The sequence below is a fragment of the Aquila chrysaetos genome, chromosome 16 (genome assembly GCF_900496995.4).
Source record: "Aquila chrysaetos chrysaetos chromosome 16, bAquChr1.4, whole genome shotgun sequence".
Taxonomy (NCBI): domain Eukaryota; kingdom Metazoa; phylum Chordata; class Aves; order Accipitriformes; family Accipitridae; genus Aquila; species Aquila chrysaetos.
Window position 1 is genome coordinate 11,814,919 of NC_044019.1, and position 26,653 is coordinate 11,841,571.

General features: G+C 39.0%; 1 protein-coding gene across 6 annotated transcripts in view; it reads right to left on the minus strand.

Moving 5' to 3' along the window:
* MOB2 (MOB kinase activator 2) overlaps positions 1-26,653 on the minus strand; it is a 120,190-nt gene that overhangs the window by 39,783 nt on the left and 53,754 nt on the right. The window contains exon 1 of one of the 6 annotated variants that reach the window (XM_030039939.2): positions 22,827-22,958. The exons of the other annotated variants lie outside the window; for them this stretch is intronic. Within the exon in view, the coding sequence (XP_029895799.1) occupies positions 22,827-22,864 (38 nt within the window). The 5' untranslated portion in view covers positions 22,865-22,958. Of the gene's footprint in view, positions 1-22,826; positions 22,959-26,653 lie in introns of those variants that run through there. 6 annotated transcript variants of the gene reach the window in all.

Consider the following 26,653-nt stretch of genomic DNA (forward strand, 5'->3'; position numbering starts at 1 on the left):
AAAGATGGCAGGAGCAGCTCTGCTCCGTATAGACAGTAAAGGTGTGGATTTTTGACAGAAGACAGCCTGAAGTCAAAGTTATCTCTGTCTCAAAAAGCAGGTTTTGGAGGTGATCATAGTGAAGGGGGAAATAAAAGATTTCAAGGGTATACTTTCAGCTCCACTCTTGAGATAACAGCAGGAGAAATCAGTCTTCCTCACCACACAGAGTGTTGTGATAGAAGCCTTATCAACAGTGGCCACACACATGGCAGAAAGTTTGTGCATAAGACTGAGCTTAAAAGCAGCACATTTGTAAGTGACAAGGTGCCTATGTTTGCTGCTTTATTGAAAGCTCTGGTAGCAGCAATAAGTCAGTGTCTATCCTGCAACCACCACCTTTAGCTTCATCAGTGCTGGGGCAGGGGGGAGGTGGGTTCTGCAATAGGCAGAGAGAAAAAATGGTACATAACATTCTCACCTAATGCATAACATGAGAAACAAACAATCAACTGCAGCAAGAACAGCAAAATACCTCAAAATATTAGTAAAGCTCCACCAGGAACTGCAAAGAATTTATATTATGGCATTTTGGAAAGGATGCACAAAATCAAAAGAACCAAGGGTTCATCAAGTATCACTTAAAAAAATAAAGAAAAAAGAAAAAGGAAAGTGAATGCTACTTTATGTACCAAACACAGAAATCATGATCTCAAAGGCACTGTGTTTCTGGCATGTGTGTAGGCATACCTATTGTTCTGAAATCCCGTGAAATGTCAAGTTAAGCCAGGTTCATCAAGAAGCATGTACGGATGAGAGCTGAAGAAAATGTAGGTGTTGAAGGAAGCAGCAATAGCAGCAGCTCAGCAGGAGATATTCAACTCTACCAGCATTGAGCAAGTACCTGAGAACTATTAAGAAAGGAAGGGACAGTCACACTCATGGAGACCACTCTACATGGAGAAGTGATGTGAAATAGAGGAGGGAGTTGATTTTTATCACCTGCATTTCAATCAGTCCTCCTGAGTCAGCCCACCTCAAGTGACAGAAGTCCTCTGCAAAACACACGCTGGCAGAGCACTTGTTTCCTGAGCATCTGTTCCAGGCGAGTTTGTGCAAGTAGATTCTCAGTCAATGAATTGCCGTGGAGTTAGAAACGTCAGATTCAGACCTTAGTTTGTAGTACCCCTGAAAACTTACTATTGTTACAAAAATAATTTCTGTTTTTAAAAGTTATTATTCTGAATCTTAGGCAAGTTCCAAGATTACTGCATTCTGCTTAAAGTTTCCCCTGCTTTCAACTGAAAAGGTTCTTTGCTTTCTGTACTACAGTGTTGTATACCATTATACAGCACCCTATTTCAGTGATGGATGAAGCAGTCCCTATATGGTACCTTTCTTACACAGTTCATTCCAGAATAATAAAACATCACAGTGACACAGCCTCAGGAGGCCGAGAGTTTTCCTCTTTCTAGTTTGCAAAACAATATGCTTGGCACTACTATATAAAGGAACAATAAACTGGAAAATATTTGCAAATAAACAGCTCCAATCTATCACCCTCATAAAACTGTCTTCCATATAGACAAAGTTTGCTGGGCAAAAGCCTAGCAACAGCTCCAGGTGACAGAGAACATCTATCTCAGAGAGGATTAAATCCCTTTTATTTTCTTACAGCGGGGGAGGAGGAGAGAATAAAACACAACCAAGTAAAGATGTGCCAGTGAAGCTAATGCATTTATCATTCTGAGCACCCAAAAGGATGTCTTTCAACACATGCCCCTCAGATTAAGTCAGAGGAAGAAGCCTTACTAAGCAGAGTACCTGCTGATAGGCTGCATGGGGTACTCACAGCATACTGTAAGGACTAAGATGCTTAATTTATACCATTGCAGCCACTGTTCCTTCCTAGAGATAACACAATTGAGAATTTCATCTCACATTTTACCATGCCTTTTTTTTTTCTTGCCCTAATTTTGAAGTTTAACTAGGCTGCACTCCAGGGAAGCATTAGTGCAATATGCATTTGATACAGAAAAGCTAAAATGAAAGACTCCTGTTCTTTTCCTTCCCTTCCCCAAATATGCTGGACCTCAAGCTTCATATAGAGGTAAAACTTCTAAAACTTGGCTAAGAAGTTCTCCCCAGGGATTGTTTAACATATTCAGAGCTACTTGCTACATATATACAGAACTCTCCCTGTAAGTTCTACAACACAACTACTGTTCTCACAGACTTAGGTAAACATAACATGGAAAACAAAACTCTAATTGCAAATTGGCACGAAACTCTAGACTAAGGAGTCAAAGGTGTAATCAGCACAGGAAAGGAGGGTATCTGTGTCAGCACTGTTATTGGTCAGGACTATCTATGCTTGGGTGGGAAAGGCATAGAAGGAAAAAGGGGAGACACTGGGAGTGATCTCGCAGAGTTTTCCCAGACAGATGGAGACCCACTAAGGAAATACAAGTTTCCCTCCTTTTTGGTGCTAAGAATGGCTTCATTTCAGTATAGCAAATGATTTCATCTGGTAATGTCACGTTTAGATGACAGCATGAGGGGAAAAAACAATTCATGAAATAAGCATGAAATTTATTCTAGGAGATTTTTCTCCAGGCGTACATTACAAAATATAACCCACACAGCTTACATTATGTAAGATTAAACTGGGGAAACTATTCATTGTAATTCCTGGCACTTACAGAATAATTCCTTACCTACTACTTCTAAAGAGCAGGACCACAAAATCCAGAAGTCACAAAATTAACTTGGTTCACACCCAGACCAGTGCACATTTGCATTCCACATACAACTCAAAACACACATGCTGCATCCCAGCTAATTTGATTTCTTAATACCTCGCAGACCCAGCACAGATCAGAGCGACAGGAGGCCAGTAACAGCTTCTGCCACGTTAACGGTGCCATAAAGTACCTAACTTAAAACCTGAAATAGTTCAAATTTATGAAGCAGATGAAAAAATTTCCAGCAGTTGTTCAGCGTAGCAAAGCTGTGCAAGTACTGTTTGTGATGCAGCAGCTCAGCTCAGGGGAGGGGCCACTTCACAGCTCTGAAGTAAAACCTGTTTGGTCAGGGTGCTTGTGAAGGCATACACTGGAGATGGACACAGGGCTACAGAAAGACACTAATAAGGAGTGTGTCGGAGGGACTCACCTCTGCTTAAGTTACACGGCTGCCTTTCAGTCATGGAAGTAAAAGCATGAAGATCTTGCCTTTGAGGAATCCTCAAACCTAACATACCACTGATTAAGCATTTTGAGCCATTTGAAAAAATTAACAGTTATTTTTCCGTATGTTAAATGAGATATTTGTAAATATACTGGGGAAAAAAAACAACTTGAAATTTTAGAGGACAATTCTTGACACTTGGTTATAGTCAAGATGTTACACACAAGAACCCATAATATTCTCACAGCAGCGCTGTCTTGGGTCTTTGCTGCGCTTGCCAGTCTTGCCTGTGTGAGACCTCTGCTGCACATGGGACATACACTTAAGTAGGCATGGCCACACAGAACTGCATAGCATAAATAACCTGCTTGTAATTTTCCTAAAACTTGTTACAAAAATACAGCCAGTTTTCATGCTTTGATTTTTTCTGACAAAGAAAATGGCTTAAGCGCATTCACTTACCCATTTGATTTCAATATCACACTTTGATGGTATAAAACTTCAAGCATCTTACAAAACCCAACATGATCATATGATCTTGGGATCAACCCTCTCCTCCAAATTCTGGACAGATTTGGACAAAAAGTGGCACAACAATACAATTAAAGGTTAAGACTACCATACACTTTTTTCAGACACTGCACTAACACATGCTGGAAGCACACTGGTCTAGTTGAATAAGGAACTAGTGGATTAAAAAAGCTTGTATACATAGGATTGTTGGGTTTGTATCATATTCATCGTTTCTAAATAATATTTCTTCAAAAGCAAGTTAATCGAGCCACTGAGTGAAATCATAATAGTAGTAAAAAAACCTCAAAGAACACCCAAAAGAGTAAAATTTATGGAAAATATCACTTCTCTATTAAAAAAAATATATAAAACACAACTACTTGAATTATATCAAACCATCAGAAGTTACCTATTTAGGCTCAGAATCTCTGAAAGCAATTTTTTAAAAAGCCCCTCCTGGAAGCGTACAGAGGTCATGAGGGGGTCTACTTACAACAGAACTGTCTTCCAAATTATAGCTAGATTATCACTTTACAGGACACAAGTATTTTTATTACTGTGACACGCTTACACTGCTGTACACCCTGGTTAAGAGGCAATCATGGATTTCATCTTGAGTGAAACACCATAAAATAAACTTCTATGAACCCAAATCTCATCTGATCAAGGAAAAAGAAAAGAAATGGTAGAATGCACAACAGAAGAGCTCCGAGTTTAAACCAATCCGGGGGGGGGGGGGGGGGGGGGGGGGGGAGGGGGGGGAGAGAGAGATGGGTTTAAAAATAACACCATTAAACACACATCTGTCGTAAAGCAACACTGCTGTATATAAGACTTTTCTGATGCTGTCTTGCTTAAAATCTCCATTTTGCCTAGAATTTGTATCTATGGCTAGATTTATACTCCCCCCTTCCCCCCCCCCCCCCCCCCATAGTCCATTACAACTCTTGAATGGATCCTTATTTACTAGGAAACAAAGAAAAGCACTAGCTGACAGACAAGCTTTGCCGTTCTGGTTAGACAAGATTGACACTTGTCATGATTTAGTAATGCAAAAAGAAAATCAGCCTTGCCTGCTCTCAAGCACAAAAAAGTGGCACTTAAGATACTGGACAGAAACTGAGGAGAGGACACTACTGTGCCTACCAAGACTACTCTGCACATGCTAAATAAGTCTCTACCCCAATTCCACAGCCAAAAAAAAAGAAATAAATTACCTACATTTTGCACACCTTGTTTTGCACGCTTTTCCTAAACTACTTGCTTTCAGGACTTTGTCCATATCCGTATGTACTGAGACTAGGATCAATGCGTGATAACGTCGTACTATCATAATTCCTACTTAGCTGCTGAGAAATACCACTACCATGAACATGGCAGAGACATTTTTTTCAAATGCTTGATGGAAACTGCTTCATGACTCGGAAAAGGCCCTGAAGTTGCAGTGTTACTGTGAGGATGTGCAGGCAGGCGAGTGCCAGAGGAGAGAAATACTATGTGGAAAAGGAAGAGGGGAAGGACAACTCCAGGCTTCTCAAAAGTCCAACTCTGCCACTACTTCCTCTGAGGCGCAAGTGAAACCGAGCCCCTCTCTAAAGCAAGATAAATATATATCAAATTTTATCTAAATTCAGTGATACACACAATCTGAAGTATTTCTGCATTTTTCCAGGCTTCTTACTGGGGAGGTGAAAGCGAACACTAGAGTATGTATTCATCCTGTATCTTGAGCTACTTCTGCACTTTGAAGGTACATTATATGCATCAAGCAAATGTGCTCCAATACACAGTCCATGAACCTTTGTCTTTTGACAATCTGCTCTAAAAATTATTTGAAACTAGGGAAAATACATTGTGTTCCACCATAGAAATAGCAATTTCTCTGTATAATTATAGTACATTTTGCTGAGAATTGCATCATGACTAGGATACTACCAAGAAGAAAAACATTTAACCACTATTCTTAGTTTGTTAGAAAATTCTTCCCACATTACATAAACACGTACACACCCACACATGGGGAGCACCATCAATCTTTTCATTGTTTTTACTTTAGTAAAGGAAAAGTTATTTTTCATTTCAGTAGCTTTATTTTTGTTAGTGTTATGAAACAGATATCAACTTTTCTCGTTCAGCTTTCTTCACTATTTTTCTTCCCTTGTCTTTACCACAGTTGCCTTAACTTTCTCTAAGACAAGACCATAAAACAGGAATAAAAAAAATCAGCATGCCGATTCCAAAATATCCTTAAAACTTCAGTAAAAGAATTCACTTCTAAATGTGTATTGAACAGAAAAGGGGTGTTGAGGAGTTTCCCTAATGTTTTCATAAAATGGATAGGTGCACATCTGACAAAAGAAGAGATAGGATGTGTTTCTAATTCGCACGCATTAACCAGAAGCACCAGGAACGAAACATAGCAGATTATTGAAAATATCATCTAAACTTTACAAGCTTTTCCATATGTTGGCCAGAAGTATGAACCATGCAAAATTCTTCTGAACAGCTGCAGCCTCACATCATTTTACTTGTACACATATCTCTGTCAAAGAGTCAGCCAGGTCAGGGTAACCACACCTGAGCAGTAGTCACATTAAAAGACGACACAGGACAGCTAAGAAGAAACTAAGCATTCAAAAGTTAACCTTGGTATATTGATTTGCACTCTGTATTCAAGCTTCTAATTATACTTCAAAATTCAGTTTTTCATTTCTTTGGCTGGAAGATGGTAGAATACAGAATATAGATTCTGCTCCTAGTTGCTCTCCTACATGCTCAGTGCTAAATCTGAAAGAATGTACAAATGCTGTTAAGGATCCAGTTCGCCTTCCAAATCCAGCCGGGCTGTTAGATATGCATATAAAACTGATCAGCTTCAAAAGAATTTATGTGTGTGTTCAAGTGCTATATTAAACTGGAAATTAAAAGGTTGGACCTTAACCTCTTTGAGAATCACGATCAATATGATGCAGCTTCCTCAGCAGGCCAGGAAGGAGAGGGGGTGAGAGCATAGTATGTAGCTCTATAGGGTAGAAGAAAATCTTAATTTTCTTCCCAATACATGCACTACATTTATACAATGAACAAATGGCCAACTAAATGTAAATTTTGAAAAGAATCCTTTTATCATAAAACAGCACAGTTGTTGCTTTTAATGATACAACATTCAAAACATGTTGCTATTGCTGTTTCTGAAAACAATAAAATATTTTATTCCACAAATTAGGCTTTGCTTTGTTTGCATATGCAAGCGTCCATGCATATTTGGAACCTGACCACAGCTATACTGCTAGAACTACTGCTTGTACCTCTGTTGACTAGCAATTTGTACAAAGTATCTTCTTGCTTGCCTTTCCCTATGACCAAATTTATAGAGAAACTGGTAAAAATCCACCTAATTAAAGTCAATATCCATATCCATCACAATTTGGGTGCATGTCAAAACATAGGACAGACACAGAAATAATACCACTGAGAAGTGAAACCCTGCTATCAATCAGCTGAGCAGTGACAGACACCCACTGCCCTGGAAACCCAGGCCTCTCAACAGCCCTCAGCACTGCAGCCCATCAAGTCCTTGTGGTGTGCATAATGGCGGAGGGAAGGTCTAGGGCAGGGGGGAGAGCTAAATGAACACTCTTTGCTTTCTACACCAAAAGAAAAGGGACAAGAAACTATGCTTCACCATCCAAGGATTCAGCAAGTCCTTCAGGAAGCAAGCCTCCTCAGATAAAACTTTACCTTTTAAACAGCCAGTTGGAGGAGGAATAAATTGGCATGGATTCAGCTGTTAGCAACATGCAGGTAGTGTACTGCTCCTCTTATCTATTGCCTCATATGACTATTGCTTTGTCTTCACCAATAATGGTTGGTTGGGGGACAGTAGTTTTAAAGACAAGACAAAATATGCAATACCTATCACAGTTTAAAATTTACATAGAGACAAGATCTGCCCAGTAGGTACAATCAGCATTGCACACCCCTTCTTGGGGTTGAGTTCATCTGTTTTAACCTTGTAGATAAACTAAATACTTTAGTCCCCACTATGGTTTTCATAGCTTACATTTTCTAATTATTTCACAATGAAAACATGTGCTTTTTTGATCCAGTAAGGTATTTTGCCTACACAAATACAGCATGCTACCAAAGAGCGGCTGCTACTGTAGACACAGCACTTCCTATGAAACCTGTGCTTTGCGCACGCACTTTAAAAGTCACCCCTCACCCATGCCTCTGAGCTGTCCAAGTAAAACAAGCTATACTGGTAAAAAAAACACATTTTGCCTATAACTACACTTGACTTTCTTCCAATGCAGGTGTACTCTCAAAAACCCTCTTCATACCCCAACCATCAACCCCAGAAGACATTTGGAGCAGAGACAAAACGTACGTGGGTAACGCCCAACTTTTCCACTGGGTGATTCACACGTTTCCTCCAGTGGCACGCTAGGCGCGTACACCGCAGTACTTACCCAACACTTCCCTGAAAAGCCTGATTTACTGGGATTGCACAAATCAAAGACACTGCACGTGCAGGGGACAATGCAGCCACCTACCTCCTGCTTGGGAGCCCACAGAAGACAGCAGCCAAGGCAGGGCAGCTGCCCTATCCAGAGCTCCTTTCCAGGGGCCCTTGGGGAAGCAGGGGCAATTAGGTGCAGGCCACAGAATGAGATACCAGACCCGAGATGCTTGGGTACACTATATGCCAGCACACCACAGTAACCAGAGCGGCAGGCTCTAGGGTCAGAACCAGCCTTCAGTTCTTGTCTGCCTTTCATCTAGTTACCCCTGCAGTGAACCGAAAGCTTAATTAGCCTAAAGCACACCTTCCAGAAAGGCATCTGGTTTTAACTTGTGTATTTGACAAGGAAGAAAAATCATTTATTCTGCTCAGTAATTTGTTTCAATGGCTGATCATGTCCATTGTTAAAATGCACGTCCTTTGCATATTTGAAACCTCCTAGCTTTAACATCCATTTATGTTTCCAATTATGATTGTTATCCTTTCTCTGTTAGATTATAGCTTTCCTCTTTCCCCTTTTTTTAAACTTCATTCATTAGCTAGATATTATATTCACCTCTTGACCTTCTGAGAAACTAAAAAAAAATTTTTAAAAATCTCCTTATGCCTCATTATTAGAAATCATTTTTCCAGTCCTTAAATACCACAGGTCTTTTCTGCCTTTATAATTTACAAGGGATCCAAGTGCCTACTCAAGACAATGTAAGCACGACTGATCAAAAGATCTGGAGCTGTTCTTAAAATCTTAATAGGGATGAACAAGCACACAGAACTTTATCTGGATCTTCATTCTCCAACAAATTAAATGACTTTTTCATTTAATAATGTTGCAATGTTCAAATGTTTACGTTTCTAACATTTAGAAATTCAGAGAATATTTGCATCTTAAAGATAACAGAAAGATTGCTAGTACTCGTTATTTGAGCAACAAAAGAAAAATCTATGAAATCATCAATTTACTTACATTCTCCAGACAGAAGAGCTATAAATGTAATATAGCCCTTGTTTTATAAATATTTAATCAGCTTAGTAACAATTAGGATCATTTCATCCCCCACAGGTTGTGCTATCTTTGATTAAAAACCTCAAGGAGGGGAAAAAAAAGTAGCTTGTTTTTCTTGTAATCCATTTTCTTCACTTTCTCACTCACAACCGGGGGGGGAGGGGAGGGGGGGAAGCCACAGCATGATCATTCAAAATTAGGTTGTAAGAAACAAATGGACAGCACATGGCAAAAATGTTATGTCCTCTTCCACGTAAAATTAGCTCCTTATCACTACGTTGCTTCCACTGTAATCCTTGAATACCCTCGAGCAAAGAGCAGTATTGATTCACGTCAAATTATGTGACCCAAGGGACTGTGTAGAAAGCAGCAGGGAAGATGATACAGCCTAAAACTTGAATGAATATGTCTTATCATCTGCTAATATGACCGTTAGTGTGGAAATCTGCTCAGTTCCACTTTACTGCCTGCTGTCTCCAATGCCTTCCTCATTCTCCCCCCTTATACTCAGAAAGAGAAAATGCTTTCTCTCATCCTTTACAAGGAACATATTCAGAGAGCAGCAATGAAAGACCCCAAAATAAGTTGTGCCCCCCAACTCCCTCAATACTGTCCTTTGTCTCGCTTTTAACAATGCTACTTTTAACATACAGAACTCAGAGAAAATATATCCATCCATACCTGAACTCGCTGAAAAACATTACCTACCCTCTCCATAAACACACTCCATATACTCAAGGATTGTTGGGTTGCCTGATAGATGAGAAACCCAAGGGTTAACAGATTGCCATTATACAAGTCAGAACTTGCACACATTTCCCAGCTTCAACATGTTACACCTCTACTAGAAGTGAAAGCTGCAGTTTACCCTCTTTGGGGCTTCATTTATTGCCTCATTTCCAATTCCACATAATCAACTTCCAAGAAAACTGAAAGCCCATGCTCTCTCACCATGCAACAAAGGAAGCCGGATTGTTCACCTGTACCATACGCATCTGCTTTTGTACCACAACGTCTATTAGCTGATTGTTGCTTAAGAAAAACAGACTGGCAATGTGAAATAGATCAGCAGCTTGGCGCTTGTTGTACTTGTAGTCTTCATGGAAATGCAAGGCTGTTTGTGAAAGGTTACACAAATGTCTGCGCTGTGCAAATACAAATATTAGATAATCCAAAAGCTGCAATGTTGTTCAAAAATTGACTGAATGGATACAGAGAAACAAAACTAGATTGACATTCAGATACTCTAAAACTTCTAAGTGAAATTTTTTTAATTTCTAAAAACCCATTTACAGTAAATGCTTATGCAGTCAACAAATAAAGATTATCAATCCCTCTCTTGACAGTGTTCTTTAGTAGTCTACCAATACAAAATGCTGCTAGGATCTTCTGAAACTCTTTGAGGACATGTTTTAGTGACACAGCTAAGGCACTCTATCAGCTAGCTTCTTCAGAGAGGATTATTCCCATGCATTCCTCCTTGCCCAAACCAACTGGAAATGGTGCATTTTCATAGTGTTTGTTTTCTGCCAGTTTAACCCTGTGACACAGCTCACCACGGAGCAATTTCAGAGTCACTGGATATATGAGAGGAACAGCAGAAACCCAGCTAGGGATAGGAAGTCCTTTCAGGGGAGGTTTGCCACTATAGTGGCTTAGCTGTACTGTTGAACAGCATGCTTATGCTAATAGCTTCACACATGTGCTTGCAAGAACAATGCCCAACGTGTGTAACTACCTCGGTTCCCATAAATGAGAGTGATACGGCTGTGTACAGAGAAAAATTACACATTGCTACTTGTTCTGTTGTTCCATGCTGCCAGAACATAGTGTCAAATACTGCTGTAGGAAGAAGTCGGAAATGCTCCAGAACACAGGAAAACACTTGGAGAAACAGGGGACTTGGACTTGAGACTGAGAGGGGCAATCCAAGTGGAGCTGTTCAGCGCACACTCAGATGTTGGAAAACAGCTCAAGGACCATGGTGTAGATTATCAGAAGACAATAATCTCCTCCCCACCTTGCACTTTTCTGACCACCCTTTGAAGGATCACTTTAAGCAATAACAATAAAGAAAATCAAGCCTGAACATTACATCTGAATCTTGAAGCATATATGAAGCTTAAAGTATGTATTTTGGGCAAATAGGTAATTAGTCTCTTAAAGATGACATGAATCATGCTCTTAAAGAAATACTTTGTTCATAAATATTTTTTTAATCCTCAGAGATGGATATATTTTGAGATTGCATTGCTGTATTCCAATATGTACCTACAGTGGAACAGACAAACTGCAATTATTTTTCAAGAATGTGAAAATGAAAATATTTAACCTGTATTGCAATATAGTTTGTAATAGAGAAACTGCCTCATCATTATGATACTTGCTCATACTATAGAGCAAATTTATTATGATAAACAATCCTGCGCATACAGAAATGGAAATTCACACTTCTTATTTCCTATTGACAGTGTCATGGCAGTGAAGTTGAAAACTTATTAATCTATCTAGATTTTCAATACCTGTAAAATAGCAAAAGCTCAATTTATTTATTCAGTCCGCTAAATTTCTCCAAAACAGTAAGAAACTCTCTCCCTCCCACCAAATGCCCTTCAGAACTACTACAGTCAGAGTGCACGCTGATGGACAGAGCAAAACTAGCAAACTTGCACACAACAGAACTCCCTTCCAGAGCATAACAGAGAAAAGGGAACCGATAATTCCACAACCACCTTCTCAAAAACCCAAAACCTTGCCTTTAGTTCTTGAACCATTTTTAGGAGAGCTGTTACTTATTCATAGACTTCTCTAATACACAATGATGCACTACTACTTGTCCTGTATCGGAGCATTGTGATTCCACTGTTGATCATGTACTACATTATTTACTGTGAAGTTCTCCCACAAAGAGAAACAGTATGGGGGTTTTTTTTTCATTAAAAGGAGAGCATAAAGAGGAGACATGAACTCTAACTTGTTTGAAGCCGCCCCTACGAAAGTAAAATTTACTTTTGTAATCTGTACCAGTGGGGCTGACTTTAACACACAGCAGTCCCAATCTGTACTATTTTAAACCAGGATGCACAAATATGAATAATGTTCGAATTTAAGGTGGGAAAAGGCTGGGGCTACTCTTGTTCACATAATATGGGACAGAATTGGAATAGCCATCAAAATCTAAATGAATAGACTTGATCCTGGAGAAACATAGCTGCCATACCTACACTGATACCCCTCTAAGTCAGAAAAAAAAGAAAAATCATTCAGTCGTCTTACCCTGTACGTTTTTACTGTTGTAACAAATTGATTAGGATTGCACTTGGACAAGGCTACAGTTACTTTGTAAGTGGCTTAAGCATGCATTCCCTCCCTGCCACTGTATCCTCTGTTCCTTGCAAAACTCACTCTTCAAAGCTTAATAATCTGTGACAAAAACTAATCCATAAAACTGAAAACAAGGGTTTGGGAAGAAATCCTGCAAGAAAGGGGGAAGATACTGTCAATTTTTCTATGCTTCAAAGATTGGGTCAAAGTGACATAATAAAAACCACATATCCAGCTCTTTTCAGCACCTTTCAGCCAGTTTCTCCCTCTCGTAAAACTTTGAGGGTAAGTCCCAATGCGATAGACTGCACGCGCCATTTTGCCAAGGGTCGAACTAAGGAACTCGCTGTAGCCTTCAGCTGTTTGCACACTCACATTTAGTCTGGCAGCTGATGCGAGTATGCAGTCACTGCCTGTCTTTTGTTTTTCAGAACAAGGAGAAAACACATTTTCCCCCTCCCTTGTCTGGGAAACAGGAAATAGATTCTTATAAAGACTCTCCCACATACAGACTGGGCAGGAAAAAGGTGGAGTTTGGCAACATTAAGATTTGTTCTTCAAATGCAGACCAGTAATTATTCTAAGGTAAGCGACAGGATGGCTGGGCTTACTAATGTTTACTCACCCTGATGTTGCTATTTTCAAGTGTATTTATATTTCATGCAGACTTACCTATAAATGTAAAAATGAGTTATTTTTACCTGAGTTTTCAGGTGGCTAGACCCTTACACAGACTTTATTTACCTTTACATAAAGGCAACAAATGCAAAGAAATACGCCTTTTTAAATAACTGTACAAGTTAATTAGTTCTTAAGCTCCTTATAAAGTGGCTAGACATTTTTATCCCTATTTTATAAATGAGACTATACTGTTTCAAGTGCAGAGTATAGCTCCCCAGAGCACATGAGAAGTTCTACACCTCCACTTTAGAAACCATAAGCTAGTAGCAATATTGTCTTTAGCTCAGGGAGAAAAAAAAAAAAAAAGGAAAAAAAAAAAAAGAAAAAACCCAACCATTGGGACAGAAAAGTACGTGGGTTTTCTAGGAATGTCAGCCACTTGATAACTGTAACTTGTATGTCTGGAAGGACAGACCTTCTTGTTGATCATATGTATTCCAGGAACATATATTAAAAACTAGTAACAGGGAAAGAATTCACATGAACGGAAGGAAGGCTCTCCAATGCAAAAAATCCTGAGATGCTGGTTCGAAACTACCTGTGTATAAGCTACCCCCAAAAAACCCTAAAATAACTTGATTGCATCACGCACGAAGTTTGGTATGTTATCCACCCTCACAGAAAGCATGTAACATCCAAACTGCTTAGTATTGGAGTGCTGAACTGGATGGAAGTCAATCTCTCTCAAAAAGCCATACTCCAACCACTGAGAAATCAAATTATTCTAGTGAAAAGATGGAATGAACCTGCAAAAAATCTGATTTCTTTCAGTTCCTGAATAGCAACCTTAATCTGTTCTTGTTAAAGTCAGTCTGAACAGTCTTTTAGAGCTGAAACACAAAGGGCTTTTTAATAATCTTAAGTGCAGTGAGAGTCCTGACCATATTACAAAACACAGCATTTTTAACATCATAAAAATATTTTAATAAGTAGTCAATGTAGTTCCTCTTCAGAGTGTTCTATGAGACATCACTCATTACAAAAATCCCCTAACAAGCTCCAGAAGATCAAATTATAATGAAAAATTATTAAATTCCCCTCAGAAAACTGTCATGTTACTGTATCGAGTATATACTCATAATTAAAACTAACTGGGAAAGCAAAGACTTGTCTTCAAAAAGAATAGGTTCAACACCTTTGAGTAATGTAGCTGCCTGACTGCCATGAAGTAAAGCTCCCAAGCCAATAAAACTTGACATCCAAATAAAGTCAGCGTGGTGCTGTCAGCTACCTAACATTCAGCATTAGGATCTTTCCTGCCAATGCACAATGCTCCGTTATCTTTAGCATCCATCGGCATTGCTGCTGTTCTCTCCCACACAGGTTATGTTAAAGAACTCACATTTTCTATTAGCTGAGGTAGTAGCACTAAGCAAAGTGATGGTTCATTCTGCATCATTGGCAGGACAGAGCTTTGGGAATGGAAGATTTTTTAAAAAATCATTAACATGTTTTGCTTTATTTTTCTTTCTTAGCTTTAGAGCAGACCATAACCCAGAGTCCCCTCAATACAGCTATGAGGAAAGAAACCTCAGTTTACATCATCATTATTGTAGGTATGGTTTGACAGTGAGTAAGGGAAGAAAACAAGCTCCCATTCTATTTTAATGGAAAGCTTGAAATTCATTGAAAAAAGCTTTTAAGACGGCTATATTTAATACATTTCTTCATTATGCTTTCACAGCAATATCCCATTAAAAGCTCTAGTCCTCAGAGCATCTTAAGGGGAAGCAGCAGAAATAAACTGTCCATTGCGTATCAGGCTACTGAATCTGCAATTCACAGTAACTGGTCTAAAAGTTTACAGTTAATTTACTGCCCCTAATTATTATTAATGAGCTATAAATTGGGATGTTAATAGTTCTGGTGTACAACAGATAAATTATATGGCTACTTCAAGTGGGCACTTCTTACCCTGCATATATACTACCTTCATTATAAGCCCTGACCACAGTACAAACTCCACAAAGCAGTTTACTTGGAGGGAAAGAGGTGGCATAGAAGGTGCCAAAAAAAAAAAAAAAAATTAAGCATCCGAAGTGTTTTGCTGTTACCTGTTCTGGCCCCAGGCTGTCAGTGGAACAACATCTTTGTAATACTCAAATCCTAATATGAGCATTTATCACTGCCTGAGATTCTGTACAAAAGCAAGGATGATACTTTTCTTGAATTTGTGCCACAACATTGTTTTATATCCACACGCAGGAGACCTGCAACAGCACATTCTGGAGTTCTGAATTAGATCTTTGCTTCCAGTAGAGACTAATAAAATATTTGTAAAGAGTTACTGTTAGCTGCACATAGATGAGCTGTAAGAATGAACATATATTCTTATAGGCTATTCTGTGATTTAAATATTTCCAAAGGGTAGGAGACTAACTGATCAGGCCAGTTTTAAGAGTATGTGTTAAAATGAGCATCTTTCTATGTCACAGCCTGAGATTTTTATTTCTTAACCACTTTTTCACATAAACCCCAAGATTTTTCTGACTATGCCAGATGATATTATAAAGTACTACAGTTTCAGAATTACATTACAAGATTATTTATTCTACACTATATGCTCCGCTGATCTGAATAACTGGCTGATCAAGAGGTTACCCTCAAAAACCATTTTATATTTAATGTAAATACTTATTTTCTGTAAGTCATCTGCAGCACTCACCATGAAGAAGGCCCAGTTCCAAATCCATATTTGGGAACAGCTCTATTAATATAACAATGACTCACAGTGCAAGTTCTAATGAAGTCTTCTATTTAGAAGCATTACGTTTATAATACTTTCCCCATATAAGGCTTACAGTTTAAATCTTTACACATACATTGTTAATGAATATAAAAATGCTTAAACTACTTTTGAATGCTCACACGTGCAAAAATATTGCAAAGAAAACACATGTGAGATCATAAATCTTGTGTTGTAGGACAAATGATACCAGAACAGCCAGGCTGAATATAGAGGACAACACTTACAAAAATAATACCCACAACCTCTGTAAAAGAAATGCCATTCCTGAAGGTAAAGATTAACTCAAAAGATTCAGAATTACAATTCTAGAAGGGGTTCAGTATTGTGCACAATATTTCCATCTCCCTCTACTTGGCAAACATACAGTCACCTTCTCATGTAAGGTGCACCGTAGCAGGACTGCCCAGGATACATAAATAATGCCAAAACGTGGTGGAATTCCTGCAAATGGTAAGTTATTGTCACCAGACAGTGACAGTGAGACTAACGTCAGCCCTACTGCTTGCTTTGAAGACTCTTGCATTCATCGTCACTCTCCTTCTCCAGCTTTTGATGGCTCCATTCCCCTCTCCACAGTTCCTACAGCAGACCCAACAGTAAGATAAGAGGGGTCTTTCTCAGGCGGAGCACTGGGAAGAGCACAGCAACCAGAACCTGCACTAATGAACCTCCAAGGCATAGAGCACGCAGCAGCGGTCAGAAACAGCTAGCAACCCTTTCTGGCTCCACTGCTTGCTGTGTCTGGGGAAAAGGTGCTAGACTGAAATCCTGTCCTGATCATTTGGCTATGTCACCAAGCAGTAATGTGATGGCAAACATGGGAGCAGGGGAGTGGAGTGGGAGACTTGGTGGAAAGTATTTTATAAAGGAAACTAGGAAACTTCTGTTTGTGAATGAGAACATTTGCCACATTTTGCTTGTCCTCAGAGGCTGTTCTCCCTCTATACACAGCCAGCAGTCAGGATGTCCTCAGATCGCAACCTACATCCAAACATACTACTGAACTGTCATCCCTAGATACACTGCAGTTAACCTTCCTCCTCCAAAAAAAAACTAAACAAGGGGCATTTTAAGTCACATGAGAAGCCACCTCACTTTGTAACTAGAAGCATACTGAAAGAAAATCAGTCAGCTTCAGAAAATGGAAGAGCAAACCTGTAACTAAGTTACAAATGAGCACAAAGGGCTACAGCTGACCAAGAAAGTATTTGGATCACCTGGAGTCAGGCAGAGTTCGGTCAGCAGTGCTGGCATTGCATCGTAGCTTACATTTTTTGACACCATAAAGCATTCTAAAGACGACTTTCCAAAAACGGATTCCCAATCCAACAAAAACTGAAGTGGATAATCTACATTTTTGGCCTTAATCAGATAAATCTGTGCTGTGCTTTCCAAGGATAACAGTCGGTATTGCTACCCTTAGATTTTCCTTTTTTTCATGATAGAAACTGTGGTAATTTGGGAGGCGTGTAAAGCAGTTCCAACAGCTGCTTCTCCTCAGATAAGATATTTGGGTGTTCATACTACTTCTGTCTGCCAGATGAGCTATTTCAATGGGCTTTCATGAGCTGTTTGTCACATCCTTTAATGCTATTTTTTTCCTGCAGTTGCAACGATACTTAATAAAAAAGACTTCTGAAGCAGACTTATTATGCTCTTTCCGATTTCTACTTTTTTGGGCAAAACATAAGATACTACTTTTTCTCCTTGGCTTGCTTTGCGTCAGTACAAGACAGAAGCACATAAGAAAAATAAATTCTTTTTCAATTTCAGTGCTTGGCTCAAAATCAAGAGTCATTAGTTTAAAGCAGTGGCTTGGAGCAGAGGAAACAGATCTTGGGGCCAACAATATTTTATCAGTCAGTTGAGCATCCATTAATCATTAAGATATTCCTAAGTACTTTGTCCCTGTCCAACTTGAATTTGTTTCAAGGCATCATTTACTTCTGCCTTTGATTACATATAATCATCTTCATGTACATGTAGTCCTGAAATGAACGCAGCAAAAAAACACTTCTCTGTGCAGAGCAGAACTCAAAGAGCATTTTCAGAAGGGCCCAGGGCAGCACTGAGCAGAAGGGAGATGTCAAACTATTTGAATTCTCAGTTGAAACACCAACATCACAAGTTAAACACAAACTTTTAAAGAAGCTCGAGCAAGTGCTCCTCAGCAGCACAGCCACTGACTGAGATGCTAGCTGCAAACGCTGCATTTTCAAAGCTTTCACCCTTGCCAGAATGCACAATCTAGCCACATTCCTTTGGCACTTAAAAAAGTCCCAGGAACACATGCCAGATAGCAGTTATTCAGCAGTGCAGAGTCAGGTACAGTAATGATGAGAAGATAAAAATTATTTAATTAACATTTAAACATTTTATTTTGTGCTACATATTTGTTTCAACAAATAACCTCTTGTACATGCTGTTCAGTTTCCATTACCATGAGTTGGGGATGGCCGCTATGCAGGAGTTGCAGAGATCATTGCTTAGTTTTAACAGTCATCTTCAGACAGTTGTCAAGTTTCTAAACCTGCACTGATTTAGAAAATATTGCATACCAAGTGTACGCTGCATGGCCTTGTCAAAATTGCCACACCAAGCAGAACAGAGTGATGAGGCATGTGGCTCACTGACCAGGGTCATCAGAAATCCCAATCTGGGTGCATTTTTACCTAGTAGACTGTTTATCAGTATATCTTATGATATTTGAAGCAAGGTCAGCAAGTTGCCAGCTGTCCAAAAGAACTCTTCACTTCTAGAATTGCATGATCTACTTGACACTGCAGCAAAGCTTTCCTACAGTCGGCATGACCATTGTGAAGGTAAACCAGCATGGGCATGGTTCTGTCTGCACCACTACAAAGGTTATAGGAATGCACAGGCCCATACATAATGATTCTAAAAGGCACAGGAAGCTTAGATCACACCACCAAAGTTCAAGCTGCATATTTGTTTTGGGTGCGTTGAGGTCATATCTTGTGAAATGCATGCTTGGATTTACACCCTTCCTTAAACTGAAGTCATTAGGGAAAAAAGAGGAAATAGATGTGTAGTAAATAATATTTGTTATTTGACATCTTACCATTGTGCAAAGACTTACGCTGATTATCAGTAATTCCAAATGCTAAAGGGACAAGACAAAAACAAACAAACAAAAACCCCCAAAACCCACCATGCATTTGCAAAGATAAAAATGGTACTGAAACAATTACAGTGCCAGTGCATTTTTCACTGTCAATACACACAGCACCAAGCAAATAAAGGGGTATCTCCCAAGTTAAGATGACCTTCAAAAGAGATCGTTTATAAAAAGAAACTTTGCAATGCAAAGAAATATAATCAGCACACTGCAGGTTAGCACATAACAGCAAAGCTGACTTAACAACATTGTCAGAGATGCTGGCAGGTAAGATTTCTACCTCAGTCTCAGCAAGATAAGGTAGGTCTCCTAACTCGGTGTCCTCTGATGAATCTCAGCACCAGATCCCACTGTCTCCACAAACCTGTGTAACCATTATCCGTTTCAAAAACCAAGAGCAAACATGCCCACGTCCAGTGAGACCTGCTCAAAGAATACTTATAAATCACTGTTTCTGAGTGAAACTCTGGATTTTACTTGTGTTTCCAGTTTATATGTGTACAATTCTTACACTAGTATCAGCTGAGGTACAATGGGACAGGAGGAAGGCTAGGCAGGGGCAGCTTTTTGCTGGTACTAGGTTTGAAAACATTTTCAAGTATCTTAGCTTCCCTTGCAGTCTTCCTACTCCCCCTTTATGAGTTTACAAGTGCAATCAGAGCCTGACCAAATCATACCCAAAGAAAAAACTAATTATTGCGATCACTCTCGCTACAGTTCTTTGTTTACAAGCAAAATTAAAAGCAAGAATCAAGATTTTCCGGAAAACTGGATCAAATATCTGCAGTTTTGGGGAATACCCTATGATGTCAAATACATAAGTATTAAAAGGAAAAATGAGCATCTTTATGCAAAAGATGTAAGGGTCTTCACGTAACCCCTGTATCCTAGAGACTAGGCCTCTCCAATCACCCTTTTTGGTTGCCTAATCCAAGATACCAGCATCATCTAAAATAAAAACACCATCTAGAGCTTGATAAATCAATCTGTGAGAACTTAATGAGTTAGGCATGGTTTATTTACTTTTTAAGAACATCTAGATACAGTATGTAAGGAGAAGCTGCACCTTCATTTCAAAAGTTGAGGGTTTAAACAGAATTCTTGTTCTCCTTCACAAATGCTAAGTTACACCCTTTCACGTGTGAACTGACTGCAAGTTCAATAGCTCCACCTTACAAAATAAGATTCAATAGAGTAGGATGGTGCAAAGTAACCTTTGATGTAAAGAATTCCCTCCTATTGCTCTTGATGCACAACCTCTAAGTTTTAACATTATTAAACATTTAGCATAACACCACCTTGTCTGATTCAGAGTATACTCAGAAAGTTTATTGACGTACTCAGCAGTTACATCTCTGAACATCCTGATTATTTTGAGGTACTCTCATTTGACTGTACAAGCCATCTACTTTTTTTTTTCTTTTTTAAATAAGAGAAGCTCACAGTTTTCATGCACTACATTGTAAAGAGTAATGCCATGGTAACTATGTCCCTGCTATGTGCAGGTACCTGCTGCAGCAGCATTTGTATTTGCCCTACAACATTCCACCCCAATGAGCTCCCCTCTCCTCAAGTGACCTGTGCAACAGGGTGCCGCTCCACCTGACAAGTGGAACACGTTGTCCCAAACAAAAACCCCTAAAGATCAAAACAACTCTTTCTGCTGACATGCCAAAAGTTTAGGCTAAACAGGAAAACACACTTGAAGCTCTTTTTCCATTACCTTGCATTATTAAACCATCTAGGCAAGAGATAAACATAAAAGGAATTTCTTTAATTAGATAAATTTACTCCTCAGCATCTGTTGTTTCACAGAGCAAAGCACATCAGCATGTTAGAATCAGATAATATTGGAGTCTCCCACAAACTCACACTTGAAGCTTCTTTTTCATGCAAGCATTTGGGTGCCACTGGTTTTACTCACTGTAATACAACACTTCCAGTTAAATGCTTGCCGTAAAATGTAATGCCAGGTATGCACTGGGCCACAAGTGAAATTCTTAAAATGATTATGCAGCATCTTGCAAGTTAGAACAAGGCAGAACAGATGCACAGGGTGATCTTGCACAACTTAATCTCCCTGAAGTTCTATACCATGCATTCATTTTTAATAAACCTCAAATCAACGAAAGATTATGCTTCCCATAACTAAAATCTAAAAAATTCCTTTAACATAAGCAATATCCATTACATCTTGCACTTCAGCACTATTTCTTAATTGACTCTCTAAATAAAGATAATCTCTCAAAAGGTTAAAAACCTCTGCAAAAAACCCAAGTTAATGATAATATATTCTTAACCTCTATCTACTACAAAGTCAATCCCATTGACTGACAAACACCTTACAGCTTAAAACCAAATACTGTAAGATAGTAACTTTCAATTACATTTGATTTTGTATGCGGTCAGATAATGGAATTTTTATTACAGTTATAAAAAAAAGTTAAGGATAAGCCAGGAAGATGTTGGCATCCATTTACTTTGCCATTAAAAAACCTAATTAAAATAAAATCTAAAAATTTTAAAAATCAAATTTAAACATATGTTGGCAAAGCAAAGGACCCTTCTAAGGGGCACTGTGCAAGCCAGTGCAGGCAAAAACAGTGCAGACCAGCTGAACACTGCCAAAGTATTTCCTATCTGATCTGCTTGCACTGCTATTTGCCTCTCTTGTGCAGAGATTGCAAATCAAGTGCGCAATGGACCATGAGTTTAAAGCCACTGGGCAGTTTTGGGCTAGTCTGCACACTTGTACTCTGAAATATATCTGGGCTTTTCAGGAATGCAGCACTAAGCCTATGTAGCACTTATCACAATGCTTACTCATTACATAAGGTTAAAAGCAGCAGCAAAGTAAAATGACACTCCAAGACTAACAACTTTCTTCATTTGTCAAGTCACCTGCCAGGTACTAATAAACAGTTAACACAGAGCCATGGAAGTAAAAGTCCTCTTCAGTTCAGGTATGCTGTGCTGAGAAATAAAACTTACATCATATGAAGACATATAAGAATCTGCTTTAGCAAAATCAAATGCAATTATTTAAAAAAAAAAAAGAAACAAAAAACAACTTTCACCTGAAAATTCTCTATTTTCAATTATTACAAAAAGATTCCTTAAACAAGGAGTATCTAGTTAGTTATCTTCTTTCCAGTAATGGTATATTCTCTGTTACTTAGAGGATTTAACAGCAATCAGAGAGAAAAAAAAAAAAACCAAACCCAAACAGTATTTTTAAAACCACAGAACTAGTAAAGTAACTCAAGTACTTGAAACTACTTAAACGAATTTTTCAGACTAACTAAATTTAAAGTCATTTGTATTCCCTGTCAGGAAGCATCACATTTAACGAGGTCTTGTTCGCATCAAAAGCATGGGGTGTTTGCTGGCAAACGCTTAAAATAATTACCACAGGCATCTCTTCAGGAATCACACAGTTCCTAATGCTTTGGTGGTTTTACCGAGCAGATCCACCTCGTTTAAACATACAGACAACTCTAACCTGCCCCCACCAAACGCACACACTTTAGAAGCGAATCTAACAAAATGCAGAAGAAAGCAAGCTAAATAAGCTGCGTATTTCATACGCTGTGATCCTCCGCTCTTTTTGAGACAAAAGACTTGGTCATTATTTCACATACCCCATCACTAGAAAAATAAAGGCTTCCATTTTCACGCGGTTTTAATGATGAAGATTCAAAAGAGGATGCAGGCTCTTTCTTACCCATTCAGCGTGTATGAACCATTCCTCTTGAGTCTCATACTTGCAGATAAGAATCTTAGGAAAAAATCCAGAATGAGGTGGTTTGTCCTCTGCTAGACCAGAATACAGGCACCTGTTTGGTGGCTGCGTTTTTGTTCACCAGGGGATCTCTTTCCTGTTTCTCTGAGTCATCAGTGAGGAACAATGCGAAACCGCCACCAGAGCCACTTAGCAGGAAGCCCAGAGGAAACTGCCTGCAGCCAAACAAGAGTCTGGAGGTGTAAAATCTCCCCAACACACCTCCAACAAAATCTTGGAGCCCACTAAGGAAAAGCAGAAAAAATTCATGGAGAAGGGGTTTTTACAAAATACCTTAACTGCTCCCTGCATGTGCAAGAATAAATCTTGCAGAAAGCTGTATTTTATTGGCGAGCTGCTCTTCTTCCAATTAGTGTGAAAGCAGCTTCAGATCTATTCCCTCCTTCACACGAGTCCTGCTGCGACTATCACTCAAGTATTCAGCACTACCGTCAGAGCACAAGGCAACTGAATAAGAAGCCCTAAAAATAACAAATCAGATTTTTTCGTGTTTTTTCTTCCCCTAATATCAAGTTGGAAACTACACATGTGGAAACGGGCACACAATTAGTGGTTAAAAGGTTTATTTTCCATGTAGAAAGTTAAAAACAGGCAGATCTAAAGTCACGCTCGAATGCTGCAGAGAAAAATATCCTCTAGCAGTCCAGTCCTGGGCAGGCTGCCCTGCATAAATCACACAATCGCACTGTCTCTGATGAGACTGTTTTCCTTCCCTTTCTGTTCACCCCAGCATTCTGTGATAGCTCTGAACTAAACAGCTGCACAGCTTAATGTCTGGACCAGAGGGGTGAATCTACCACACAAAGCAAAAATTACTCCAGATAATTGTTGATCATTTACTGTCTGTGAGCAAATCAACACTGACTCAAGTAACAAATCACATGAAAAACATTTTTAACAATGAATGTTGAAATGACTGTCACTTGTGGCCTAGGTGAAAATACTCCAGGATAATGGGAAAACTGCACACTAGCCAAATACAAAGATTAAATATTCACTACCTAAACAGAGGGAAGCAATGGGTAGGGTCCCACAGAACTCTGGCCTGAGTACATTATTCTGTATTTTAATGGCCCAAATGTCTAAAGACAGAATGTTTGTCAAGCTGAATTTTCATCTTGATCCCATCTTTGCATTGTTCTTTCAGATTTGTCCTCTGAAAATTTAACAGTTATAGAAAAACAGCCTAAAAAATAGGAGAATTGCTTAATTTCTTTCTACGTGCCTTAGATTATGCAGTTAGGTGTAATCAAGTATACCTGTATAGGGACTGGTTAGATCACAGATGTTGAGAGAAAAAAGGGTTACAATGAATTACAAGCTGAAAAAATCAACAATGTCATATTGTTGATAAAATACAATGAGACCAAGCTGTACAAATATGCTGCATCTGCAAGATAGAAAGCAATTCTCAGCTTCTATCAGGCCTCATCTGGAGTACCGTGCCCAACCCTTGGCACCCTAGTTGAAGAGAGATGTAGAATTAGCTGGAGCCCAGGGAGCACCAAGAAGAATATTATCTATCTCACGAATGAGAAAACTGAGGGAGGAAAACAAGATAGCACCTTCCAAGAATGTAGAACACTGCAGTAAAGAGAAAGGAAACAAAATGTTCTTTCTGCTCTATCCATCACAAAGGGACTTGAATTAAGCAAGAAACAAATCAGGTTAGTATTAGATTTTTTTTTTGTTTGAGGATTTTTTTTATGTTTGTTTGGTTTTTAAGTACAGGAATAGATTACAGAGTCTCCATTATTGCAGGCCTTTGAGATGATCTTGCTCCAGAGCTGGGGACTGACTAGGTGACCTCTATAGGTATCTCACATCCCTAGCTTTCTATGATTTCCTCCCATTACTAGCTGGAAGAAAGAATGAAAATTGTGCTGTGTAACCACACGAGGCAAACTAGCTCAAGGCAAACAGCATGCTTTAGATTTTTTCCTCAGAATAAGTTATACTGGCCAGGACTGCAAATAGGTCCAAGACATTACCACCACAGTGGTAGCAGCACCCTCCTTTTATCATATACATCGCGAGAAAGAATTATACTTTATGTTCTTCTCCGCCATCAACTTTGCAAAGATCCTACCTACATGCTGGCTGGCACCAGGACCTGATTCTTAGAGTTGCTATGATCAGGCTCCGCTGTCCCTCAGAAGTGAGTGAAGATTCACTATGGCCACAGAAGAGCTAGAAGTTAGGTCCCTGCAGGCAGCTACCTACCAGCACTGAATAAAGCAGAGACACATTCTTGGAAGCTTGTAAAAGAAAACTTGGATGATTTACTTGGTTAATAACTGAGAGAAGAAAAAATAGTTAAAGCAAATAAATTAAAAACTTTACATATCATTTCTAAACGCTCTGCAAACCCAGAATCAAACAAAAACTTGAACTCTGTTTTCTTCTTGGAAGCCAAGATTTCTGTAGAGGTGGTCTTAAACCCAGGCTCAGAGAAAATCTGGTATGTCTTCAGTTTTAATTGAAATATATCATGCCCCACGGAAAAGATCCAACAGCATAATTAAAGCATATATGACACTGGGGTTTTTTGAGGTTTCTACTAATTTGCATCAGAAGTGCACCAGCAATATGGAACACAGGAGCTATCATGAGGTGATGTCTGATGACTATTACTTAATAGCAATTGAATACTATTGTAAACTGGAGAATCGCAATTTTTGTAATTTAAAAAAAGCTGGCCTTCCCACAGTTTTCTCAAGCTCCTTTCTGGATGCAAAATGTAAGCAATGTACCCACTGATTTTGAGAGTTTTGTTTTTACTGGCTACCTAATTTCTTAAAAATAAATTTCAGCATTCTGTTGCTGCAAGCAGCTGCTGTTTTTTCCAAACTCTACTTCTGCCGAAAGACATCAATGCTTTTCTCTTTTTCACTCCCCCATGCTCTTTCAGGGATTACAGCAGCACAAGGGTATGTGTTCTTTAACATCTCCATCTGAAAACTATTATAGGAAACCAGCAACTAAATATAAACTGTCCAATCAGAGCCAGAGCCAGCCACATTGATGCTGGGATCCCAAAATGCTATCATGGACAAAAGAACTTACCACAGAAACACAGCTAAAGCCTACTTGCCAACACAACTGCTTCAGAAACAATGAATTCCTGCTTCAGAGAGGTCTTCTGGAGAAATGTGTTTGGTTAACAAAGATTAAAAAACTCCTTATTTTTAGTCAACGTGAAAATGGAGACAATAAACTCACTGAAGCAGGCAACTCTATGGTGAGGCAATATGCTACAAACATATCTCCTACAGTTTTTTCAATTAGCTGCACCTAAAGAAATCCTTTTTTCCTCTCCCTACACGTACGCATTCCAGAGACCATACACAAGCTGAATCATCATTACTGTGGTGAAAACACATGGGAGGAGGGAAAACATCTTCACGTCTCCTTAAGATCCCTTCTGACAAGTAAAGCATTCTTACAGCCCACTTTTCTTTTATTCCCTTCCCCAAGCAGAACCCATAAACTTTAGCATGGATTACTTGTTCCCAAGCTAAACATTCATCCAATTACTGCTCTGCTTCTGAGGGGAATTTCAACAGGACCATTTGGCCCAGTTATTCTGGACGTTAGCTCAAAGTACAGTTCTTTAAATAACAGAAATTAGTATGGATGGTTTACCATTTTCAACTGTCTCCCAGCCACTTTGTTCTTTGAAAACAGCGTTAAAAGATCTCTGTTTCAATTACTATTTAAAAAAAAAAAAAAAACCTCCATTTAATAAG